At 44.3% G+C, this 25756-nt stretch overlaps 2 protein-coding genes across 4 annotated transcripts in view; one reads left to right on the forward strand and one right to left on the reverse strand.

The window, feature by feature from the left end:
- The first annotated feature begins 707 nt into the window (after positions 1 to 707).
- Positions 708 to 4673, forward strand: RASL11B (RAS like family 11 member B). Its single transcript, XM_064449435.1, has 4 exons — positions 708 to 906; positions 1011 to 1067; positions 2141 to 2217; positions 3063 to 4673. Exons 1-4 carry the CDS (start codon positions 768 to 770, stop codon positions 3528 to 3530), a joined length of 741 nt encoding a protein of 246 aa, XP_064305505.1. The 5' UTR covers positions 708 to 767; the 3' UTR covers positions 3531 to 4673.
- A 1546-nt stretch (positions 4674 to 6219) lies between these two features.
- The window catches only part of SCFD2 (sec1 family domain containing 2), a 206202-nt gene continuing 186665 nt past the window's right edge, over positions 6220 to 25756 (reverse strand). The window contains exons 6-10 of one of the 3 annotated variants that reach the window (XM_064449433.1): positions 20442 to 20611; positions 16727 to 16861; positions 12008 to 12127; positions 7783 to 7901; positions 6220 to 7063 (exon numbers count right to left, since the gene is read on the reverse strand). In XM_064449433.1, the coding sequence (XP_064305503.1) occupies positions 7809 to 7901; positions 12008 to 12127; positions 16727 to 16861; positions 20442 to 20611 (518 nt within the window). In that variant the 3' untranslated portion in view covers positions 6220 to 7063; positions 7783 to 7808. Of the gene's footprint in view, positions 7902 to 12007; positions 12128 to 16726; positions 16862 to 20441; positions 20612 to 25756 lie in introns of all 3 variants that reach the window. The other 2 variants (XM_064449434.1, XM_064449432.1) reach the window with 2 other exon arrangements.

Consider the following 25756-nt stretch of genomic DNA (forward strand, 5'->3'; position numbering starts at 1 on the left):
CTCCCAGCAAGCTTTGTTTTCTTCCTCCATTTTGCTCCTTGCGAGGGTTTCTTTTGGGCGCTTTCCAGCGCCCGCTCCCCGCTCCCGGCCAGCACAGCCCGCCGTTTCCCACCCACCTCTTCTCTATATTTCTCCTCCTTTGCCATCATCTTCTGGTGTTTCTTTAACCCCTGTCATATCCGTGACATATATTTTTACTATTTCCGTGTGCTACCACCAAGCTGAGAGGGCACAGAGCCCCCCCCGGCCGGGCCCCCTGGGCTCAGCTCTGCTCCCCGCGGCTGGGCCGGGGGCTCCCTGCGCTCCGAGGCGCCCGCCCGGGCACGGCTGCCCGCCGGCGGAGGGAGGTGGGCGGCCGCAGGCCTACACGGACCCGCACCTGCCGCTGCGTGCCAGCGGGACTGATGTACTCCCGGCGGGGTGAACACCGGGGTCGGTCGGTCGGTCGGACGGACGGACGGACGGACGGACGGACAGACCACACACCCCCTTCCCCTACCCCACGGGGCCGGTAACGCGCCGCGCAGCCGCTCGGCCCTCCCCGGCGGGGGCGGGGCCTGGGGCGTGGGGCGTGGCGGCGGCCGGGCGCGCTGAGTGGCGGGCGGGGGCGTGGGGCGGGGATCGGGGCGTGGCGCGGCGACCGCCGGGCGCGCTGAGTGGCGGGCGGCGGTCGCGGGGCGGGGCTCGGGGCGGGGGCGGGGGCGAGAAAAGCGGCGGGGGAGCGGCGGCGGCGGCGGTCGCGGGGCGGCGGCGGGGGAGCGGCGGCGATGCGCCTGACCCAGAGCATGTGCACCATCGCCGAGTGCGCCCCCGGCGGGGAGGGGTGCCCCGCCGCTGCTGCCGCCGCCGCCCGGCCCCGCCTCGTCAAGATCGCCGTGGTGGGGGGCAGCGGCGTGGGCAAGACAGGTGAGGCGCGGCGGGGGGCGGTGGCGGCGGCGGCGGTGGTGCTGGTGGTGGTGGCGGCGGCGGAGGAGCGCGGCTAACGGTTGCCTGTCTGTGCCTACCCGCAGCGCTGGTGGTGCGGTTCCTCACCCGGCGGTTCATCGGCGACTACGAGAGGAACGCAGGTAGGCGAGCGGCGGCGCGGCTCTGCTCCCGCCGGGCTCGGAGATGGGGCGCGCCGCGGGGCGGGGGGGCCCGGACCCGATCCGGGCCCCGGCGGCGACCTTCTGCCCTGGAGCCGCCCGGGGGGGCCGGGCTGGAGGACGGGGGTGTGCCAGCCCTGGAAGTAAGCCTGCAAAGCCTAGCACTGAGCCTGGTCGCAGGGGTAAAAGAGAGAACATAGAAGTGGGGCTGTAGGTGCGTCTAACGGGTATTTCTGCAAAGCGAAGCCCAGCGAGGTGCTACAAGGCCGGCACTCGCTCAGAGCTTGCTCCCGGGCCGCCCCGGCAGCACCCGCTTGGACGGTGCGCACCGGTCGCAACAAATGCGGTTCATGATCGCAGCTTCGCCAGCGCCGGCTCGCCGCTCTCCAACAGAACCTGCTTTATATGGTGAAAGTGTCCCCCGTTGAAGAAGTCTCTTAGCTAAAGCAAGAAAGCATTCTGTAAGCCTAATGTTATTTTACCCTTTGCAAACTGAATACCAGCGGCTAAATGATCTAGGCAGCGACAGCTTAGTGGGGAAAGCGGAGGGTGATGTTACATACGTGCTTGAGGGTAGTACAGTGGCGAGTCCAAAGTAATGCGAATGTAAAACGCTCGGCACTCTGAGGATATGACTTGAAAAAGCCAAACAAATGGGGAAAAAAACCTCAACAAATAGGTTAGCTAGCAGAGAGCTTTTTAAAAAACTGGTTTGTTAAAGTGCAGAAATACCGAATGACAAGCAAACTGCCTTTCTGTGATAGCTGGTTATTTTGCACACTTACATTTATCATCTAAGTTAAGACAGTCTAAGAAGTGACTAAGTTCCAGGTTGGGCAATATTAATATCAAACTTCAAAACAAGTCAACGCAAGATTAAATCCCAGGCTTCTAGTAAACCCATAAATTTATGGGTTGTTGCACATGTAACACTGGTCCCTCACTTCATAAACAGCAATACAACTTTTCTCGTACAACTAACGGGCAGCAGAAGCAACATTTTTCTGTGTGTAGAGTGGTGGCTGTACTTCTGAACCTGTTGGTGTTCTTGTCAGGTAACCTCTACAGCAGACACATCCAGATAGATGGAGAGATGTTGGCTATTCAGGTGCAAGATACTCCAGGAGTTCAGGTGAGCTAGATGCAGCCACGCAGTTCACCAAAACAGCTCTAAATTTGCGTGTGCGTGTGTCTCTCGGTGTGCGGCGTCTTGTTATGGTCCATTTCAGAGTCTGGTGTTCTGCGTGGGAGGGGTGGTAACATCTGTTATAACCAGTAAAGCCAGATATGTTGCGTGCCTGTAGTATGCTGGTAGTAAAAGACAACAAATCACTGTTTTGACGAATCATTGGTACAATGGAGGCTCATTACTTCTGAGTGGCTGAATTACTTAAGTGTCTTTTTCCTGTATACAGGAACATTAGACACAAAACCAGAAACAATTCTGTCCAAATAAGGTACCTGTGGAAGAAAATGTCATGACCAGTGCCCAGCAAACTTCATAAATGTGTACGATAGAAAGCGAAGTCTGCTGCATTGTGGCTGTGCTCATTAGTGTGTCACAAGTTAAAGTTTTGAATGTATAGACCTGAGTAATGCTGGATTGTTGCCTTTTTGAACTGGGCAACACTCCAGGTCTAAATGCTTCCAGCTCATATCTTTGCTTCCCCAGACTTACTGTCTAGCCAGTTAATTTCCCATTCTGTGGAACTACAAAGTCTTTCTCTGCATGCAGAAATACTCAGGTCAATTTTCCATTTGAGTGTAGCAAACTCCAGTGTTAAATTCCAGCTTTTTGCAGCTGAATCAACATGCATTTATCCGTCATGCTCAGATTAAGTTTGTACTTACAATGTGAAATGCAAATACATAAGTCTGAAGCTGTAAAATGCTATTTGGCTTTACAGGCTCTTAAAGACAGGTTCCTTTAATCTTTTATGACTTCAGCTTTCTAATTTGAGATCATTCACTTTTCAGATCCATGAACATAATCTGGATTGTAATGAGCAGCTGAACAGATGCATTCGCTGGGCAGATGCCCTGGTGATTGTCTTCTCCATCACAGACTATAAGAGCTATGAACTACTCAGTCACCTTTACCATCACGTTCGACAGCTGCACCCAGGAAATGCAGTCCCTGTTGTCATCGTAGCAAACAAAGCTGATCTCTTGCATGTCAAAGAGGTGGAGCCTCAGCATGGACTTCAGCTGGCCAACATGCTGGGCTGTACTTTCTACGAAGTATCTGTCAGTGAAAACTATAATGATGTCTTCAATGCCTTCCACCTCCTCTGTAAAGAAGTCAATAAACAGCAAACAACCAGCACCCCCGAGAGAAGGAGAACCTCTCTTATTCCACGGCCAAAATCGCCCAACATGCAGGATCTGAAGAGAAGGTTTAAGCAAGCTTTGTCTGCCAAAGTGAGGACTGTCACTTCTGTTTGACAGCAGAGCCATTTGTCTTCCCAACATTTAGCCTGAGATTGTAACCTGGGGTGTTTAACACTGGCATATCTAGAGTCCGAGGCATTGTGAAAGAAGGATGGTTCAGGTAGCCTTTTGCATGGCTGTAGAAACAAGCAGTTACTTTAAAAAAAGGACCAATGGCAGGTTGGAAAAGGGGAAAAAAAAACCCCAAAAACTCTTGAAATGGTTCTAGGATGTGACTTGTAGAACAAGTATTTTCATTTGGAAAAGGAACTTTCCGGTAAATGAAATCTTTGGTTTGCCTTTTCTCCAATAGGACAGATTTGACTTAAAGCTTGTGCAGAAGCATCGTTTTAGCTGTAACCCTCAACCTGTACTTGAGCAGGGAAACACCCTGAACTGCAGTCCACTGTTCAGAAGTAACCACTCGAGTCCTGTTTTCACTTGGATGAAGGACAACATGATGTATCTGTCTGATTTTATTGCACAGTAGAACTGTTTTTCCCATGTATTTCAAAACAAATAAGCAAACCTGAAATTGTTCTGTAAAAGTAAGTGTAAAATAAGTGGACGTGACTGGGTATCAAGACTGTAAACAATGGTCCTTTATTTTTTTACTAGCTATGTTATTGCTGACAACTTGACCAGACTCTTTGTATGCAAAACTATTGTCCACAGGGTGTAAACATATCTAATTACAAATAACTTGTGGGTTTTTCACTGTCTGAAAAGAATACTGTCCAGACTAAATGATCCAACATGGAGCTCTTGAGGAATCAGTGTTGAGTGGGAGTGATAGTCCATTGCAGCTGCCAGTGTAAGACACTTCTCTCTGCGTGCAACAGGCACAGAAGGAATGTGGCTGTAATTCGGCTCGGTGTGAAGCATGGCTGGCTCCAGGCAATGAAGCTGGTGGTTTGTTCTGAGCTGAGCCAGGCCCTGTTCATCCTTAAACACATGTGGCAGACTTAGATATCTAATTTTTTTATACATTGAGCCAATGGAGTTCACAGGCTATAGGCCTTATACACATGCACTTTAAAAAGCCAGTTGTGCTTTTGTTTAAACTGTAACTTATTTATTTTGTGTACAGTTACTCCATATAGGGAGTGGACTCTTCATTCTTACTGCCTGGTTCAACATTAAATTTTTGAATTTGTCTCTTCTTGTGTGTTTTCGTGGGTGAGAACAATGGGCAATAACCAGTGAAATGTTGAGACAAAGTAATGGTTTTCTCAAGGTAGTTAACATGCATTGCAGAAACACTCTGAAGGTCTTTCCTGCCCATACTGTTGCTTTATTAGCATAAACCACAGGAGGGGGAGCTCTCACAACTGCTTTACAACTTCCTTTTAAGAAATTCCTTGAGGAGAAGAACTGAATAAGGCAGAGACATTTCAAATTAAAAGGGGATCTGTGATCTTTCCATGTCAAAAAAAACCCCAAACCAACCCAAACTCCAGTAAAAGAATCCTGTAACGTTGGTCAAAATCTGGAAGAATGCTGAGTCTTTTAAGTGGCTTCTAGTTTCTTAAAAGAAAAAAATGCTACTTTATAAATTGAGCTATATGACAATGAAGAACTTAATCAAATTACTACAACTCTTCAATCATTCTATTCATCCTTAAAGTAGCTTTATGAGAGCTTTCCTGAGGAGGATGTTTGTGCTGGTGGGATGAGGATGACTGCCACACAAGCTCACCTGGGTAGCATGCAGCAGGAGTAGGGAAACCCTGACAGGGTCCTGCTGCTGCTGATAATCTTGACCATGAGCTACTAGCCAAGTGACTTAGGACTAGATTTACGAACAAAATTGAGCTTGGCCATCCAGTCTGAGCTTATTACCAAGTACTGCTTAGCTTATTAATATAGGAGTAAACCCATTTGCCATGGGTGGCCTTGTGTTTTCTCTTCCTCATAGCTTTTGAGTGTTGCTTAGTGTCATGCACATGTTTAGTGTCCTTGCTGTGCTCCTGCACCTGCTAAGTCTTTCCTGTGCTGTTCCTGCTCACATGCAACTGGCAGGAGACCTCCCGTCCCTCTGGCCTTTTCCCTGAGCACAGGCTATGGGTAGCTACTAAAACTACTTCACACAAACAAGGAGCTCACTACCACACTAGGGTCACTGAAAAGGCTCCACTCCAGTCTTGGTCTAGAAGGCTCTTATGACCATCTCCTTTCATCTCTTCAGCTACTGGGTATGAGATGGTGGCTGAGTCCAGGCATCCACTGCCACAGCTGTGGCCCCACTGGCTGAAAGAATTCCTCCAAAGTGTGTGTGTGTGCTGGGGAGAGGATGATGACTTGGAAAACTAGCGTCTGCCTCAGTAAGAGTAGCTGCTTGACCTATAGCAAGTGCAAGAGCACCAGTGTCTGCTTAAACTCACAGCCTTCTCATTAGCTTATATAATATGTCCTCAAGTGGCCAAGTCAGAGACCCGAGAGCATCTGATGAGAGAACGAAGACCACAGCTGCCAGCTTCCATCATCTGAGGAAAGCAGCAGCATCTCAGAGGTGTGAGTACCTGAACTTGCTGGCTAGGACAGCCTTTCTGTGACCAGCAGAGTGTGGAAACCCCTCTAGGACACCTCCCAGGACAGAAGGTCGAGGTTCTTAGGGGCAACAAATAGTGCAAAAGAAAAAGGCATCTCAGTTCTGGCATGCGTAGCCCTGCGTACTAGCAGAGAAAGAGAAAGAGGGATGAGATTTGGCATTGTAAAAGCATTGCTTTATTGATTACAGAATTTACAAAGCCATATTGTAAGATTAAAGAGTACAGGAGGGCACAAAAGAAACCAAGAGACTGGCTATTTGATTTCTACTTGCTCTGTTCAAACTATTTCTTGAGCTTTAACATTGCAATCTCATAATATTTCTCATTTTTTATAGCACAAAGTTCCATTCTATAGTCATTCTTATAAATCTCTCTTCCATAAAGGCAACATTGTCCATGCTTTATAATCGGTCCATTGTTTCCTTCCAGCCACTCAAAAGTGAATTTAAATCAAAATGCACCCTTTTCTGAATACCATTATAAACATTTAAGAGAACTTACGCTAGCTAGTGAACATAGGTTAAAAGGCTACTTCCCATTTAATCTATTCCTGTGCATAATAAAGAATGATATGATAGAGTGAATGTCACTTATAATTTCACATTCTCGTCTCAGTGTAAGCTGTAGTCTTAGCACCCTTGGATGACGCAAGAGGATGCAGCTTTATTGCTCCACCATTTTCTGTTGCAATTTGGAAGTCTTGGTGCTATATGCAATCACAATCTCTATTGGCTGCTGCTTTTTTATCACAGATTGTATCAAAGTTTTATGAGGGAAAAGATTAGATAACTGAATTTGATAGCGGCTCTTTCATGATCATAAATAAAAAATAAAAGCTCTTCTCTAATCATGCTATTCAGAAACCTACTTCAAGAAAGAATCTGTCACTGCGGCCTCTTGAAAAATGGGATCGTGCTTTTTCAAATGCATGTGAGGGGAAGATTCTTCCAGGATTATCATCAAACCATCACAGCCCATATGTCCTCCTGCGTAATCCTGCAGAGAAGTGTGCCATCAGAAACAGTCTTTTCTCCTAGGACTGTGGGTGGAGAAACTGGAGCAGGAAACGGGAAGCTGAGAGAGAAGCAACCACATAACCTAGCCCTCGAGTCTGGCTCTCTGCTTCTCTGCCTCTACCAGTCCCAGTGGGAGAGCATCACCAGACTGGGAGCTGCTCTGTCGGCTAAATCAGGGCTGTGCTCCCTCACCTCTCTGGGCTGAGGGATAAAGTAAGAGCAGAGGCAGTTAATGCTGTATAAGGCACACATGTTTTGCAAGGTAACATGACAGAGAGGGTTGATTTCGCTAGCCTTTCACTCCCTCAGCACTACCTGAAGCAGCCCCAGGGAAACCATCAGGAATACTCAGAGGAAAAAGTACTGCTTGGGGAGTGCAAATTCAGCATCACTGGATCCTCAGCCGCTCCTTTTCTAGGGAATTATTACAAGCGATCATCCTTGCTGCACAGAGTGGGGCTGGGGTGATTCAGCACCACATGGTGTTACTGTTGAGGAGGGGGGAGTTGTTGCTGGACAACTGGATCATCTGGGAGAGCTGCCTGTGAGCTGCACATGTTTCCTTGCAGCCAGATACACAGCTGCTTCAAACTGTTTCAGCTGGAGCCGTAAGTGCAGCAGCGGGACATGTCATTTTTTGGAAGGCTGTTGGGAAGGGTGACAGACCAGGGATTTGAATTTTCCAGCTGAGGAACTCACTCATCTTCTCCACAGATTGTCCCGCATCAGATATCCGTGTCAGGCTGGAGACGGCCTTTGGCAAACAACAACTCAATAGCACTATGTGGTGTGAGGAGTGCAGAGGAGAGCACGATTACCTGAAAAAAGGGGGAGAAGAAATGAGTCAAAAGGAAGGGGACCGAGACTGATCACAGTACTAATGAGCCATGGCTATGAACGGTTTGCTTCACCCAGCACTCGACAGCCTGTGTATTTCTGTGTTTACTGACAGGGCGATACAACTTGCCTAGTGAAACCGTCTGCTCACTAATAACTGTAGTTAAATCACTTTAAGGAGCATAATGACTGGTAGCATTGTACCCTCGATGAATGTGTGCTTTGACTCACTTCTACCCACATCTTACCCAGTGATTTGTTATGACTGCCATTGTGTTTACTGCGAGGCACCAGCTGATGAAGCAGGGGTTTCCTCTCCTACATCACAGTTGAAGGTAAGGCGAGCACCACAGAAATGCTGCCGGCCTGCTGTGGAGAGCTAAAGTCCCTCTTCAGAAACATCTCTTCAAGCCAGGCACAAGCTGTCTGCATAGCAGGACCGAGGCTCAACCTCGAGCACTGTTGAGATGCCATCGCTTTTGTTTGTTCAAAAAATTAATCCAAGACAGGTCTAATGAATGAGACCGTTGCTCACTACAGCCATGATACACACCCCGCTAGATGCAGGTATCTGTTTTTCTTAGGTGAAAACCAGTATGCATGTGCCTAGTGTGAAGGCTTCTCTGCAGGGAAAAGCTATCAGCAAGGAGCAAGCGCATATGCTCTTGCTGCGTGGAGCTAAGTCATGATCAAAGTTGTGGGACACTGCTTTTACAAAGCCCCAAGTCCAGTAGTGTTTGTAGGGTCAGGACTGCAGGCAAGGACATGGGGGCAGATTTATCTTACCAGCCCACTTGAACATGAATTTGCATCTTCAGTGCAAATCTGAGGAGAAGCAGCACAAGCATCAACAACAGAGTATGTCTGTGTGTCCACTTCCTGCAGTAGCTATCAAACTGCTTGTGCTCTTCACTGCATGGCTTAAACGTGCGGTAGCGCTGCATTTCAACTTTTTTTGTTGTTCTTTATTTCATCTTTTCACTTCAAATAATGAAAGGAATCTGGAGTTAAGTTACTACAGATCCCTTCTGTATTGATGATAGTCTCCCTCTCACTTCTCCCTTCCCCTTGTCCTCCCACACAATCTGTGGCAAACTGACACTGATTACCTCTTCTCCTTTCTATGGATTAAAAACTCCCTGTAATTTGCAGATGCCAAAAGCTGACACTGTCTTACTTATGTTATGTGAGAATCAGACTATAGCACAGTATGTGCTCATCTTGTTATCATGCAGCTTAGTTCTGAAAAACATGAGGGGACACATTACTGAAGTTTTTTGGGTGTACAAGCCAAATATCAACAATAGCCACTGCCAGATAAAAGCAATTTCTTCTTGGAGTCCCACCGCTGAACCCTGAGGGAGTTTGTGCAACTAAAAGCAAGCCTAGAGTGAAAAATGAGAGCCGCAACTTTAACGACTGAGAAAGGACGTAGCGAAATACAGTGGGACTTCCCTCCTTTCCCCCCAATATCTCTGAGGGCTCACTGAGGCGGATAAATGTGAATATTTGTTACTTCATTTTGACAGAGAAGGAGGGAATTGCCCAGATAAGTAATGTCCATCTCTTCTCTAGGCAGGTCTCTTCAGGACACTGCATCTCCTTTGCAGACCTTCTCCTTGTTCAGTACAGCATGCCTGGCTTCAATGCTGCACCTGAAGGGCTACCCCTCCCGATGGCAGGCGAGGAGCTGCTATCGCACCCACCCCATCCCATCCCACCCCGGGGAGCCCACATCCCGACCCACTGTGCTGCAATAGGCAGTTCCCCCTCAGTAGAGGGCAGGGAAGGATGCAGCTAACATGTGACGGTGCATCTGGAGGGGTTTGCATGCCTCAGCCAGAACCACATAGGTGGTTGTGCATGTTGTGAGGGTGAAATATCCACTCATGCTCTTTCCCCCCTTTTTTCTTTTCTCTCTTGATTAAAGAGTGGGAGAAAAAGGTAATTTCTTCCTTTGAAAGTAGGATACTTCTCACTAGGTTAGGGGAGCTATTCACCACTATCCAAAACCAAATGTTGCATAGGAAATGCCGTATTCCTTTGTGCTCCTCTATGAGAAGTAAATTTGTCATTCATATTCAGATGCACAGCAGTTCAGTGGATGGAAATATGTGTCTCCCACTCCACATTTAAATGTCATTTGCCTCAACTCCAAGCAGCTGCTGAAGCTATCAGTGCGTCCTGTCAGTTTTTCTGTTACTTTCCTCAATTCTTTATTTTTGCACCCACACGTCTCTCCGTTTCTCCAAGAGCCAATAATTAGTATAAATGTCAGTGTTTTGTTTGACTGGAAGGGACTTGGGAGGCCAATGATCCCCTGATTGCCTGAACACCACAAAAAAGCTCTGTTAAATGCTGGCTCGAGTTAGACAAATGCCTGGGTTTTTGAAAAGAGAATAATCCCAAACAGGTGGCACATATTCACAGCTATAGTGCAGAAATCCAGGTAAATCCAACAAACTTATAAACTTTTTTATGAGAGAGACTTGCACAACTGCCTCTTTTCTTCTTTCTCTTCCTCCTCCCACCTCTCCCCCCAAGTCTTTTCACCTCTAACACAGCACATTTGGACAAAGGGCAAGATGCAGTAAAAGCTTAAAATTCTTTAGGAATCTGCCTCAGAGGGTGACCTGCTGCTGGGGTTAAGCCAAAGCAAAGCAACACCAGATCCCATGTCACCACTGTCAAGCCTCAAGTCCCTCTAGAAAGCCAGTCAAAAATCTCCCTGCATAGTTCTTAACCAACTCACGTGTTAACCCTCTGCTTATCTTTCAGGGTGTATTAATACATTTCGGGTGTGGATTAACTTGTCCATCAGTGTGTCACAACTCAATCCCCCTTCAGGATGAGAAAGAATTTTATTCACTGCTTTGAGTAGATTACCAATAGGCTAACTGGGGAGAAACGTGTTATCAGATCAAAAAAACACCGCTAGAAATGACACTCTGTCTTATAAAATACTGCTAGAGACTGCCTTGCAAAGACAACTAAAACGTGTAAAACATGTCAAAACCAGGGTCGCTCAGCCTTTGGTTGGCCCCATTTTGCTAACAATTTCTCACTAATCAAAACTGCATTCAATAGGAATTGAAAACAAGATGATTACAAGCCACCCTGGAAACTAGACTTATGTTTATGAAGCAGCTGGTTACACAGCACTTCTCTGCAGTTTTTAGATTGCTCTGTATGTCTGCACTATTCAGCAGATACCTGATTGCTCTTGTACACACTTCTCCACAGTTAACAATGATTTTTACATTGATTACAATGATTACAATGATTAACAGGATTTTTAACATCTCAGATGCCACCACAGCCCATCCATCCTCCTCTTCTCCCTCCCCACTCCATTCAGATGACAGCTGCTGTAGTCTCGTTCTGCTGCCAGAGAGTGGAAGAGGCAAAGATGAGCTGCACGGACACTACTGAAGCTTCACCATGGGAATCATCTTCCTTCCAGGAGTCCAATAGCCCCATCCAAAGGCCGCAGAAACTTGGGGCTTTTTCCACATCACCTGCTTCAGGCTACTTAAGGCATCTAGTGGTCAAATACCTATCAGAGATACCTGGCCTGGACCAGAAAGCAGTACAGCTGTATCCAGGCTAATTTATCTTGCTCCTCAGCAATTCCAATTGACTTGTCTGCAGGATCACCATTGATATGTCACTAGATGGTACCCAGATCCTTGGCAGGCTCCTTCTGAGCGTCCCTGCGCTATGTCCTGTAGATGCACTGCCAGGGAGCCTGTAGACTTTTGGGCAGCAAATGTTTCTGTTTATAAAGAATACCAAGAAATTTATCTTTTGAGACATGATGAAAGCTCCTTCAGAATAATGCCAGTCTGTTCTGAACTCTCCAACCTGAGTTTGAATTTTTATTGCTAACTCTAACGTGTAAAAAACAGACCCTTGGTGCCTGAACACTTGTTGCCTACAGATGTTTCACAGCAAAATCCTAACACCATTCCTGTTCATGTGGCTGTGGCTTTGTGTAGGTTTGGTACCACTGCTATAGGGAACATTATCTGATGAATTTTCTTAGTCTTTGTTCAGAAAGGAACTGTACATTTAGAGCTGTTTTTACCTGGGTACCAGGTTTGCGTGTTGCTACCAGATCTTTCACCATTTTGACCTCGGAGACTGTCACTCCACCAACCATAAAGATGATCAGAAGAGGATGATCACCAGGGTGAGGGCGATTCACCTGTAAAATGAAGGAAAGCATTACTTGTAGTTGCTCATTCCAACTCCAAACCTATGGTCTAGCAATGAGTGGCTCCCTCAGCTGCTGAAGAAAGACTAACGAGGAAGCTCAGAATGAAATATTCATGGAATGCTGGTTTCTGTAGCAGCTGAGAGTGAACTCAATGGGGATGACACCCAGTTAAAACTAATGAACCGTTTCCAGGGAAATGGAGTCTTCATGGCTTCCACTGAAACCTAGAGGAGTTTCTCATGAGGTCTGAGAGCTTTTCCCTCCATTCCTTATCTCTTTCCTCCCTTCCCCAGAGTGGGAGGAGAGGACTTGGGTGGATGCACAGGTTGGATCCATGTATGCATGGAGCTTTAAGGACTGAGGGGTAAATTACTACCCAGGAGAAGCAAGTAGTCCAGCCTACACATGCTAGAATCCCTGCCTGAGGTCAGCAATGGAAAGAATCATAAATAATGTGTTTGCACCAGTCCAGTGAATAATCCTTTAGAATTCATCCAATGAAAATAAATCAGGTTCATTATAGTATTAAATCAGTTCCTAGCTTGTTTCACTTCAGAGTTTTCAATACTTCTGACTGGTTGTAACTAATATAGAGGAATTTCAGCTCAAACAAAATCCTTGTTTAATTTTTCCCCAATTAACATTAAAATGGCACAAACATTACATTTCAGTTAAGACTTTATAAAACTGCATTTTAATTTTAAATGTGAAGGTGATGCTTTACATCAGTTTCCTCTTAACCACGTCTAGAAGTTTGATTACATTGCTGTTTCATAGCAAACTCTCTCTTTCTTGACCAAACACACTCCCCTGACAACGCCTTGCTCCAGTCTTTGGGAGTGATGTCAATGGAGCCCCTGCAATTGCTCTTGTCACACCACCTTCGAGCATGAAACACTCCAAATGTTTGGCTCTGAAAAGTGACAGTGAGAACAGTTTAACTTGCTCCTTTTTAGATCTCCACCCCCTCTCCCTCCACGAGCGTAGGTTTTTGACTGCATTCACTTGACAGAATGAAAGCGGTCATCAACCCGTGTTTGGGCGGAGTGTAGTTCCTTTGCTTTCACCACCATGGCAGCTATCTTTGATCCCTGTGGCTCCAGCTCCTGAGGGTACAGCTCTTCGTCTCTTCCTTGTGGCTGCCCTCTATTTAGTCTTTGGGTAGTTTTTCATCCTGCAGCTCTGTCAGGCTTTCTGACTGGCAAACTTCCCTTTGAAGCAAGCGCACGAGGGATGGCGTGCTCTCTCTCCAGGCTAGCTGGCCTTTGATTACACAGGGCTCCCTGTTCAATGCTGCTCCCCAGACAGGGAACTCTTCAATTCCCCAGGAGTTTGAAACCAGTACAAAAAGCCTTAGATAGATGTATTAGTGAGCTGAGTATTTGTGTACGGGTTGTTTATTCTCTTAATCGCCCCCACTTTGCCAGCCATCTGCATTGAACTGATGGCACAGGTAACATATATACTACAATTCTGCAGGGTGTCCTGCAATTATGGTGTGATATTGGGCAATTTTCCATTTACACCAACAGACCAATTAAATGGATACACCAGAGCTCACAAAGGCTTTCTTTATGTGCTTTCCCACATCAGACTGCTCACTCCTTACTATCCGCATATGACACAGTGTCAACCTCAAATGAAAAAAAGTCCATTCCTATTACAAACACCATGAGGAGTTTAATTAAGACCTAAATAATTACTTACAAAGCAGGTCAGATAGAGGTATTACTTGCTAAAATATTGGAGTATTTGATGCCATCATAATCGCTGTAAGCAGTGACACAAGGTTAAAGAAATAAGTGCTCACAAAGATTGTGAAGATAAAAGTTGACAAAATGCTCTGCTATGGCACTTCAAGGTAATACAGGAATTACTGTTTTATTCCTTTTCATGCATCTTTGCTCTTCTTAACCCTGTCACCAAAGCAAATGGCTCCACTCCATCTCACGAAGCTTCTGAATGGCCCAAGATATATGCAAAGAGCTCGAACTTCAGGAGCTTGCTATTGAATAAAGCCTCTCTTTCCTAATATCTTTCCTAGCAACAATGAACTTACCATAAACATGCATGCATAACGTTGGACACACTGAAAGGACACCCAATATAAGAGCATTAATCAGAAAACACAAGCTTTCATGGCAATACTAAAGAGAAAATGCCTTGACAAATAATTTCCTTCAGTCAAAATAAACCTAGATCCAAACATATGGTGCCTATATAAAACTTATTATTTTTCAGAAGACTAAAGTTCAAACCACAAATTCCAGAAATGCATATTAAAAATACTATTAGGCATGCAAACTCTAAATTAAATTAAAATTGCAGTGAAAAGGGTCTTGGAATCTGTAATTTTGTTATGCTATGCACAAATGTTTTGAGGGAGGACAATACTTTGGGTACAAAATATTTGGCTGTGTTAAGAATGCAAGTTTCTGCCAAGATTTTTTCGTTTGATAATACAACCACCCAAGGCTCTCTCTTTTGAAGGAACTGGCTGCATGTAGCTAAACACAGCTCATTTCTGTGATACAGAAGAAGAACTGAAATGGACTGCAACAAAAGCAATGTGTATTTTCTGGGATCCTTCTAAAGTTCAGTTGTTTTGGGACACTTCTGAGACCTCTGGATTGCATTTACTGTGAAATCTGAATTTTGCAAAGATCCCCAAGTGAAATTCATTTTCAGTTCAAAATGCCATGTGTTAAAATAATTGGGACAGTTATCCTGGGCAATCAGAAAGACTATCCAAGAAAAAAAGCAAAGCCATTACGTTGAGTGAAGGAGGCTGAAGGAAGAAGGAGGAATGGTCCCCTGAGGTAGCAGAGCATCCCAGATGGACCTCAGCCTTCTCTCTAGCTCTGAGCCTACCACTGCTGCATTTCCTCAGGATGCTGACGGTTAGAGTGCTCTTTGCTGGAGAGAGAGGGGGAGATGGGAAAGCAGGGTGACAGAAGTCAATAAAACTCTAAAACTGAAGCAGGAAGGGGGCGGAAGACAGTTTTGTTCTCACGGCAGATCACAAAACACTGCCTGTTCCTCTGAGGAAAGTCAGCAGAAACAACTTCTACTGCCCTACAAGGGCTATGTCTGGCAACCAGGACACCAGCACCAATGCATCTGGTATTTGTGACCAACCAGAAACCAATTAATTTAGCTGAATAACTGGAAAAAAGGAAAACACATCGATCACTATGAACTAGACTGCCATGCAAGTCACTTGGTATCAATGCTACTGAGCTCAGATCATCATAAACCACGTGTGTTCTAGAGCAGCAGCCAAAAGAGGAATCCTTGCAGCAGGGAGGCCTTTTCCCCTCACCTTCCCGAGGCTTCAAAACAAGCACATCCACCAGAGAAACAACTTCTGGACAAGAAGTATCTTTAAAAGTCTGTCCTGCATAAGCATGTCTGAGTCTGCCACTTACCAAAGCACGTTCGTGTGAGTTGGCATTTATATTCAGACATTGAGGAAGAAATAAAAATATAAGGAAGCTCATGAAATAATTACAGTGCTGATGGTGCAGTAAGTGGAGAAGATCTTCTTGTGTGAGCAATAGGGGCTGGTCAGAAACTCAATCACGTAATAATCGAGCACTTGCCAACAAGCCAGGCTACAAAATAAATGAGCAAGCATGGACACATTTGTGAGGTATGTGATGATGCCTATAAATTATTCATCCTACATAAGGTTCACTTGCTCATCTGTTATATATTCCATACTGTATGGTATTTTTCTTACTAGCAGAGATGCAGGTGCCTACAGGTACATATTGCCATAATATACTTCATACTCTTACATAATACTCTTCAGTGGAGAACTCAGGATATGCAGCAGAGCAGAGCTGAATGTACAGCATGCTAGCTACTCCACACTTCGTCTCTGTAGACATTTAACGAACACTTAGTACAGGTTAATTTGTAAAGCAGAGTAAGCTCTTGTAGAAAGACTGTCTTAAAACATGCTAAGAGTATCCACAGGACAATTTCTGACTAACAGGCTTCCTCCCTCCCCACTACAAGTTGAACCTTATCCAGTTATAGAAAAGGCACTGAATATGGAGGTCCTCTGATGACCTTCCTCCCCTGTGAGACCTGACTGTTCATACTTACTTCTCTCCTAACTCAAGGCTACTTGGTGTCCTTAAAATCCTCTGATGAGGTGCCTTGTGGAATACCTTTTGGAAATCTAGGTAGGTTATATGAACTGGCACTCGCTTATCAATTTGTGTATTGGGTCTCTCTGAGGAGCTCCAAAAGCTATGTGAGATAAGACTTCCCTTTAGCAAAGACACATTGCCTCCTCCCAGATGTATCACCCTGATTTAGGTGTCCAGCACCACCCCTATCTAGGTGTCCAGTCTACTCCATTCCTCTTGTTTTGCTCAGCAGGTGCTACCCAGATGTACTGTGCCTGCAATGAGGTGCCTCAAGCTATTCCCTGACCCCCTGAAAGCATTCAACTCTTGTAACTGCCCCTTAAGTTCTGCTGAATAATATAAACTCAAATACATAAAATCAGCTATGGCCATATGATGCTATGACCTCAGGAAAATCTTCCAGGTGAGCTCGGGAAGCCTGGTTTACCTTCATGAACATGCTGAATCCAGTTTTAAGGAGATCCGTGAGGCCTGATGACACATGCTCAATATCAATAGGATCAGGTCGATCAGGATTACAGATCTCTTCCACTACCTGTTTCAGCAGCGGTTTGTAAGAAGCCTGCACAAAAAGAACAATGCACTGTGAGTAAAGCTGTTTAGACTTGGTGCAACTGCTCTTCTAAACATTTTATTTTAATTTATTTCCATTAAAGATAACAAAATTAATTATCCTAGAAAGAAAACCATGCAAAGAGTTAAAAATTATTGAAGCAGCCGCGGTCTTTGTGACCTCGACTGCAAATGGTGTGCACCAGCACAGCACCAAACTGAAAAGACAGGAAGGCGGCCACACATTTACTCTGCCTCATGTGTATTATATGAGTAAAGGGAGGCAAGGAAGAAAAGGGGCTTCTAGTTTCTCTGGAATCTTTTTGGAGGTAGTACAGAAAGGGATAGCAATAATGATGGTACTCCGTTGCCCATCATGCACCCAGAAGATCTCATTCCCTTTGTAATGATTTTACGAACACTTACAAGGGGCTTTTAGGAGGGGTTGCTAACTGACCACTCCTGCCTTCCCACAGGTGTCATGTCAGCACTGAAGCCTGGGTATCAGCAGGGCTGGGAAGAGGCCAACCTGCCTCTTTGTCCCTCATGGCAGAGCAGAGCTAAGGAGTCCCTGTTAGCCCTTCAGCTTCTACGGCCAGGCCTCTACATAATACTTCCACCTGTGGCAAACCTTGAGAAAATAGGCCTAACAAGCCCACGGATATCATGCATGTCAGAGCTTCGGAGAAGTTAGGGACCAGGAAAAAGGGAACATGTAAAGGTACAATGGTCAGCATCCCGGAAGATCCACTTCCATAGGATCCACTCTGCAACCTGTGCTGAAATTTCTAGTAGCCTAGAAATTTCCACATTCCCGTACCAAGGTCTAAACCACTCTGACATCATGAAAAAGTTTCTAAGATAAAAATTTTAATGACTCATGGAAAGATGCTCTTTAATGAAAATTTGACCTTACTTGCTTTGCAAATAGAGTTTTGTTTTGCTGCTTTTAACTTTACCCAAACTGCAACAGAACCACATTTCTTTTCAGGAAGCACAACAGCCTTCGAAAATCAGCAGCTTTCAAATTAGTACATTTGTTTTCCTTTGGGACTAACCCAGGTATATATCATTCCCTAGATTTCTTAAGGGAATCAACTGTAACATCATTCATTTTGTAAAGATGATATCTACAAGAGACATCATGCAAGATAAACATAAAAATGAATGGAAAATAAAAAGCAAGCCACTTGGCTTGAAATTGAAATTTTCTGGAGTAATTAAAGAAATGTTTTTCATCCAACACTTCACAGTGAGAAACAGAACTTACAGCTTTTGAATACAGTCCTGTCAACAAAGATTTATACAACTCATCTAGTTCTTCTCACAACACGTGCATAATTTTTAATTGAGCCAACAAAGCAAATCACAGCAGACATGAGCTGCAGGATCTTTTAGGGGAACATGCCAAGATTTGTGTCAAATCTAGTCACGCAATAAACAACTGTTTGAAAATACACATGCAGGCATGAAGTCCTATGTATAAAAATCTGTTTAATATCTTCATGGATGAGGAACAGAAAGACATTAGGAATGAAATATTTCTGGAGTAGATATCAAATCACAGTTAAACACAGAGGCTTACTGCATGAAATTAAAGGAAAAATATTATCTGACTTCAGACAAAACTATGTACTCAAAAGATGTTTAAAATGTGCTATGATTTTGCATGTCTACATTGTCAGCACCTAAACTCAGTGACCTTCAAAATGATCCAATTCATCTACAGAGGTACTAGAAGGCAGATACTACGATCGTTTACCTTTTTTTAGCTATAATAGTTCCAAATGTTTTCAAAATATTTTATGACTTGAAATTCGTCTATTATATTTTTAGGGAGTTTTAACTTTATCTTTTATACAACCCCCAATAGCTGCATTGAATTATAACTCATATAATGAAACTTTTATCAACTTAAAATTTTGGCGGGGCACAAACGGTGTTTCAAACAGTTGTTAAAAAGTTTGGTGGTTATGGGACATACCTCAGACAAGATTATATGGAGAAAAGGAGAGAGAAAAGGAGAGAGAAAGAAAGAGAATGAGAAAATGAGAGGGAGGGAAGGAAGGAGGAAGGAGAAAAGACAGAGGAAGGGAAGAATATACCTGAGATCAATATGAAAGGACAAGAACAGTAGTTACAATATCAGGCAAAATAAATATTCTCCTTTTGCATGGTTGCTACAGGGAGTGGTTTGATGACCTGATGAAAAAATTCATTCATCATTTTATGTAAGACAAACTTCAGTGCTACAAAAAAATCCTTCTAAGAGGCTATCCAGTTCCCACTTACATATAGAAACCTTTTCTGAGTCTTAACAAGAAATGGAGGCTTCCCAGCTTCTAACAGATAAAGCGGAAAAACATCTGTAGGCTAAACCCATTCCCACAGCACTAAGTCGGGCAGGGAATGAGTATGGCCATGGGAAGGGTGCTACTTCAGAGGAGCTAAACTGATCACACGCAAAACATTTATTAACCCCTGCCAGTCAGAAGAGAGGCCCAATTGTGGAGAGCTGTACATATGATGAAAAAAACACTGCACTGCCTGCTTGTTTTTGCTACTCTAAACCTCCTGAACTGCCCTCAGCAGAAGGTTGGTCCTATTCAAGCAATTAAATCCGTTGCATAGCCAGATTAGGGGGCTGCAGGGTGTTAATACATCCCTTGCTGCGTTCCAGCACTTAGCCCTAAGCAAACAACCTGCATTACATCCAAAGAACATACTGATGCTAATTACACTTCCAGTAAACTTTTAGAGGATATTTTCTTATCATCCAACTGCCTCACCACTGAACTGTATTAGGTGTTTAACAACTTTCCCCATTTCAGACACCAGACTGGTCCTAAGTGCCAGCAGACTTCAATAACAGGTTTTCTCCACCTTAGCTTTCCAGTGACATTTCGCAACACTCCTGATTCCTGTTGTTACAAAGCAGTGTTTAATTTGAACTACAACCCTTTGCTGGTCCACTGCATACTTAAGAGTTTGGAAGGATTTTTTTCTGGCTCAAGGCTTTAGTCTCTCTCTAAATCACTGTATGTGCTTTCCATTGTAAAACTCTATTTTTAACTGAAAAGGCTGAAACACTTTGGGGGAGACAGAGAGAGAGAGAAAACCACTGTATATTAGTCCTGATGACCTATAGTAATATCATAGTTCAAATGCTCATATTTTAGAAAAAAAAAGCTGCATTTTTCACCTATTTACAAATGGGAGTGCCTCTCGCACTTATCAAGATGGGAGAGAAAATTCATGGGAATATAGTTGCTGTATGGATGCGGGCATCCTGCCTTGCTATGCCATGAGAGGTCTGAGTCCAGGACTGTCTTGACCTAGCCCTGCCTTTCACAGGCATTTATGTCATATCACAGTGCTGCAGAGCAAATCCCTAATTTCTTCCTCAGACAATTCTTTGTTGACAGTGTCTGGGATATGCCTGAGTTTGGAATTTGAGGAAGTTCTTGATGACTAGGTCAATTATAAAATCTATACTTAAATATCTTCCACATGGGCAGAACACATATAGGATTAGCACATCAGCAAAATTAGTGCTGTAATTTTTACAGCATGCTAGAGAAATAATATACACAGGGCAAAGAAGATCCACTTGCCTGGTGGGTGTTGCTGCCTGGATTATGGATGGAATTAAACTGTTTCATGTTCATTCGAGCTCTTGCAATATCCCTGAGGGACTGAAAGATATCGTTCACTGCATCTGTGGCTTTCTGAGATGTCAGGTTCAGCGACGAGTCACAGCCTAAAGTAATAAAGAAACACAAAGCTGAGTAAGTGAAAAATTTTCAAGTGTTTTGATAATAAGCAGTAGCAAAAGGATAACTTGGAGGAAATTTTAAACTAGTTTCATCATGTTATATTCTAGAAACTCCAGGGCTTGTTAGACAGCATGTCCTCAGCATGGCACGAGTCTTTGTAGCTAAGCAAGAAGCCGTAAATCCTAGACAACAAGCAAAGTGAACAGCACCTCTCTAGTCACATTTGTAACCTAGATCATACAGCAATTTCATCGGCACAGGGTATGTTTTGCTCTCCACAGCAAACAGAAGATCCCATACTAGCAGGCCCCGAAGAAGGGCCCCAGGTGGAAAGGAGCCAGCTGGTTTGCTGGTCTCCTTGTGGCAGAGCAGCCATGAAGAGGGGAATTGCTCCTCAGGCATTGTACCTGAGCACTGGCTGGCAGCCTGCTGACTCCAAATGCATTTCATACCTTTGTGACAAGATAAATCGGAAAAGTCCATGCTAAATACAGTGAAAACAATAGCTACACATTGGGAAGAGCTGTATTATCATAAAAAAGTCCTTATCCCTCAAAGTGGCACAGTTATTACTTTTAATGTATTTTTCCAAAGCACTTCTGCTAAGATACAAGGCTTATCTTCCACTGAGGCCAAACTCCATTTAGACCATGTAAAAGGTCCCTCCAGGTGGCCAGGTGGTGCCTCGGCAAAGAGAAATTCTTATCCTTGGCTCCATCTCCCTTACTACAGGACCTATATTGCACAGAGGTATAGAAAAAAATGCTTTCTCAGCTGACCTGCTGGTGAGAATTATCCAGGTCAGAGATAACTGGGTAACCTGGTCTTTGTACTGCCCTGTCAAAACAACTCTACACGTTTTGACATCTCTGCCTGCCTCTCTTCTTGCATGACTCCTCATCCCTGTGGCAGAAGATCCAGCACAAAATAAACCTTCTTGCCACATGCACACACAAACACACACTCACTCCTGCTTATCACCAGTGTCTTCTCTGGGGGATGCTGCTGTAGTGGTTTGTGTGTCCACCCCGGTACTGCAACCGGTCCTGCACCAGCATACCTCTATGTGTGTGCAGAATCCTGCTGAGAGGATGGGGTCTCCCCACAGGTCCCAGTATCTGCTGGCTCACATCGTGCTGCGCTAGCAGAGCCCGGCACTGAAAACAGTCACCAAAACCTGTCGTAAAGCAGCCTGGATTTTTGGGTGGGAGGATTCTGCACAAACTTTCCTCTACAACTGACAGAGGACAGAATCCTTATGCACTAAAGAAACAATAAAAATGGTGGTATGTTCAAAATTCACAGGGAATTTGTAATAGCTAATCTGAATCACTGACATCTTTGCAATCTGTACAGCAGAATATATATATAATATATACACATACACACTTTTAGAAGTCTGAAACTATTCCTACAAGACGGTGATTAGACACTGACCTTTTAGTGAAGTCAGTGTCAGAACATTATTGAAAGGCTCCAAGTCAGATCCCCAGCTGGTGCAGCAGAACAGGTGAAATGGCTGGACTTCTGCAGGGCTACATGAAACCAAGCTGCTGAGGATTTATGCCATTACAACCCACAAAGCAATGAAGTGAACACGAACTGGGCCTTGGTGATTCCTATGTTGTAATTCTAAGGCAGTCACATATATTTTTGGACAGAGCTCTTGAAATGATTAATTTTTTGTTTTTAATGAGTACAAAATGGCTTACAGAAATATTTTTGTTGTTATGTATGTGCAAGATCTGTGCTCTGATACTGATTGATCAAAGCTTAGTTTTTCATTTGGCCGAGGAGCCTGTGTGTTGTCAGTGAAAGCCCTGTATTCAAACCCCACTCTGCAGCTCATTACCCCATACTACTGGTGCTCTTGAAATCAGAGATGGCTCCTGTGAGTGATCTTGTGCTGGTTTATGTGCAAGGGAATAGTGTCCAACAGCTGAAAAAAGTGAAACTGAACACCTCCTGGACAGAGGAGGTTGATAAATAAAGTCTGAGGTGATAAATCCTGGTTTATATTTATCACTAGCACAGGCAAAATATTCAGAGGAGATTTTGTATTGTCGGTGTGCTTTTACCCTGCCCATGGGAAAACACAGGAATGAGAAAACAGGGCAGTGCCTGTTAGCTCCGAACTCAGAGGCTATACGTATTTGCAAATGAAAATTAAAATGAAGAGCCATATCTCATTATTGTATTACTAGATTTTTCTTCTCTCCAACAGACAAGCTTTCTCTGTTTTAGCCACATTAGAGATAAGCAGCTCCTAGCTAATGTAAGTAGTTATATTTTCTTTGCCCTCTCTTGAATCCTTTATCAGCAAAAGCCATTGCTTTCGGCCAAGCCACCTCTAGAATGTTTCCTTTTGCTAGCAAACACAAGTCCCCTGCATTGAACAAGTTCAGGCAAGGCAAAAACCACATCAAGTTTTGCTTTGCACACTCTTCTTTTTTTCTTAATTTTGTTTTTTTGGCCCTACAGTTATTTTTCTCATGAACAGAAATATTTGTTTCCTTTTCCTGTTGGCATCACTTCTCTTTCTCTCTCTTTTTATCTTAATGGGAGCCTTTTGACCAAGAAGTTTCAAACCAGCTTGTCACTTCCCACTTCTGGAAATGCAGGGCAGTTTCCAGTGGACATGGTCGGGCTTCATGGCTGGAAGCCCCTGCGATGCTCCCCACCTTGCCTGGCCCAGTGCATCCCACTTTGCTTTTCATTACTGGGTCAATCTTCCCTTGAGCAATTTTCTCTGCGAAGCGCAGCTTCTGTAACGTCACTCACCGCTCGAACCTTATTGCCAGGGAAATGCTGTCTGGAGCTTGGGCTTTGCTTTATAGCTTGTGCTGACACACTCGTGGGCTGGAGGATGCCACGAAATCATTTGCCCTCACCATCTGTTTAACAGGACACATCGCTTCATCGCTTTCACCCGAACCAAAACAAGAGCCGCCGTGTGCCATGCAGTGCGCCAGCAGCTCCTCCGTGTTCAACCGTGCAGACCGCAGTGTATCTCGAGGAGGACTGGAGCAGGGGATCAATGTGTACTTCCAGTCTCCATGGCAGAGCGCACTTCCGGACCCAGTTTGGAGCAGGGGGACACTGGGAGTCGAAGCACTGGCCCAGTGCCAGTTTAAGGCTGACAGATGTAGGGAAAAGAGCCGTATTTTCAGAGTTTTCTCTAAAATGTGGTTTCCTTGGGACTTCTGATTAAGAAGTACCACATGTCTGGGGAAGCCACGTCTCTCTTTTTTCAGCCTGACATCCAGTTCTTCCTTTTTTTAGATGTATATTAAAAAATTACTTTGCTTTGCCATCTTATTGTTGAGATTAATAACAAAAATCTCAGGTTGGTGCCTACCTGTCACACTGCAGCAGGTTTGAAATGGGGAGCCAGGTTTCTTTCCAGCCTGGAGAACAACAGAAGCTTGTGTTGTACAAATGGCAGGCAGCTACAAATCACCTCCCGTTCACACCTTCCCCGTGAATGGGGCTGTGTGCGCATATGGAGAGCAGAACACAACCCCTCTTCTCTGCCTGCTTAATGCTACCAAGAAATCTGCTCCTTTTACAACAATGAAGAGGTGGAATACATTAGCTGCTGCACAACTCATGTGCTAATTAAAACAACTCTTCCTGTTACTGTTTTTTCACTGGAAGTTAAATGGCATTAGGAGAGCATGCTGAATGAATTCCTTTGAATCCCAAGACCTATTACATTCAGAAAAGGCATTTAAATGAAATTTGGGGATATCGCTTTCCTGTCAGACTTGAAGAAGCCCAGTTGTGGAAAAAAAGAAAATAATTGCTAACCAGCATGGGACTAAAGATTTTAAAGCACATGTCCAAGATCTTGATGATATCCCAAGAAGAACACAACCTGGTTCTGTGGTAAGCAGTGCCCAACCTCACTGATATTGCTTCTGTTCTGCCTCCATCCACTTGCGCTGAATTTGAGGGGAGTCAGAGTGTCAGGAGCTGCAACCAGTGCCAAACAAGATGAGACTGCCAGCCCTTACTTTTGACGTACTTTTGAACTTTTTCATCAGAGAGAATGCATCTCCTCTTAAGTTATGCATCTGCATAACCATTAGTACCAGAAATAAGCTATTTTCACAAGAAGCTTGAAAAGAGGAGAATGGAGATGCTCTTCTCTATAGTCTGGGTGTTTTGTCATAAATTAAATGGAATCAGTTTTTCTACTGAGTCTTACAAAGTTGAAAATTTAGGAAAGTTGAAAGTTTACCACTTTACTCTGCTTTATTGGTATCAACTTAGGCTCGCTCTCTCGCTCATTTACAGAAAAAACCTGATATAAACCCTGCAGACCCTGGAATGGAGTTGGCAGAGTAGTGAAGCCATTTTAGAAGCACACACTGAAGTACAGGCTAACCCAGAAAACTGGTACTTTGAAGAAGAGAAAAGGCAGCATCAGGATTGCATTATGCAAGATATTTTCTAGATATGCAGAGTTAATTTGCTTGTCAGTGAAAGACAGAGAAAGAACGGAGATATAGGGTGCCTTGAGGGTCAGAACTCAAAATACAGCACTATGATATTAAACTAATTAAAATCTTCTATTTTTATACTTTAGATGATAGTGTAACAATGAGGGCCCTTCTTTTCCTAGCAGATAAATCTAAAAGCATGTATCTATACACCCACAGTTTTATAATAGTTTTGATATATTCATGCATTAAGACTGTTATGAAAAAGTAGGTACAAATGCATATCGTTACACAGACCACGGCTGTGTTTTGCAAGGGAAAAAAAATTGTGTAAAAACCAAAATTAGGATGAAATTTGTGTGATTCTGCTCTCAGCTTTCTTCCCGATGGATTCTGCCATGCATTTTGATCTGTAGTCTTAAATCTGATTTGTGTTAAATCGGGCTCTCTGCTGCACCTAAAAGGGACAAGGAAGGACAGGCCAGAATACAAGGCATCTGTCATTGTCCAACAGCAACATCAGCAGAAGGTGAAAAATCAGAATTGATTCCATTTTGGTTTGGGGGATTATGGAGAAGATATGCATTCCCCCACCCTTGAGAAGAGAGTGTCCAGTGGGGACAGACACAGCGGTGCCTGTGACACCTTCCCTGCAGCACATGGCACATCTCTGCCCCTGGGGAT

Source organism: Phalacrocorax carbo, chromosome 4 (assembly GCF_963921805.1).
Source record: "Phalacrocorax carbo chromosome 4, bPhaCar2.1, whole genome shotgun sequence".
In the NCBI taxonomy this organism is placed as follows: Eukaryota; Metazoa; Chordata; class Aves; order Suliformes; family Phalacrocoracidae; genus Phalacrocorax; species Phalacrocorax carbo.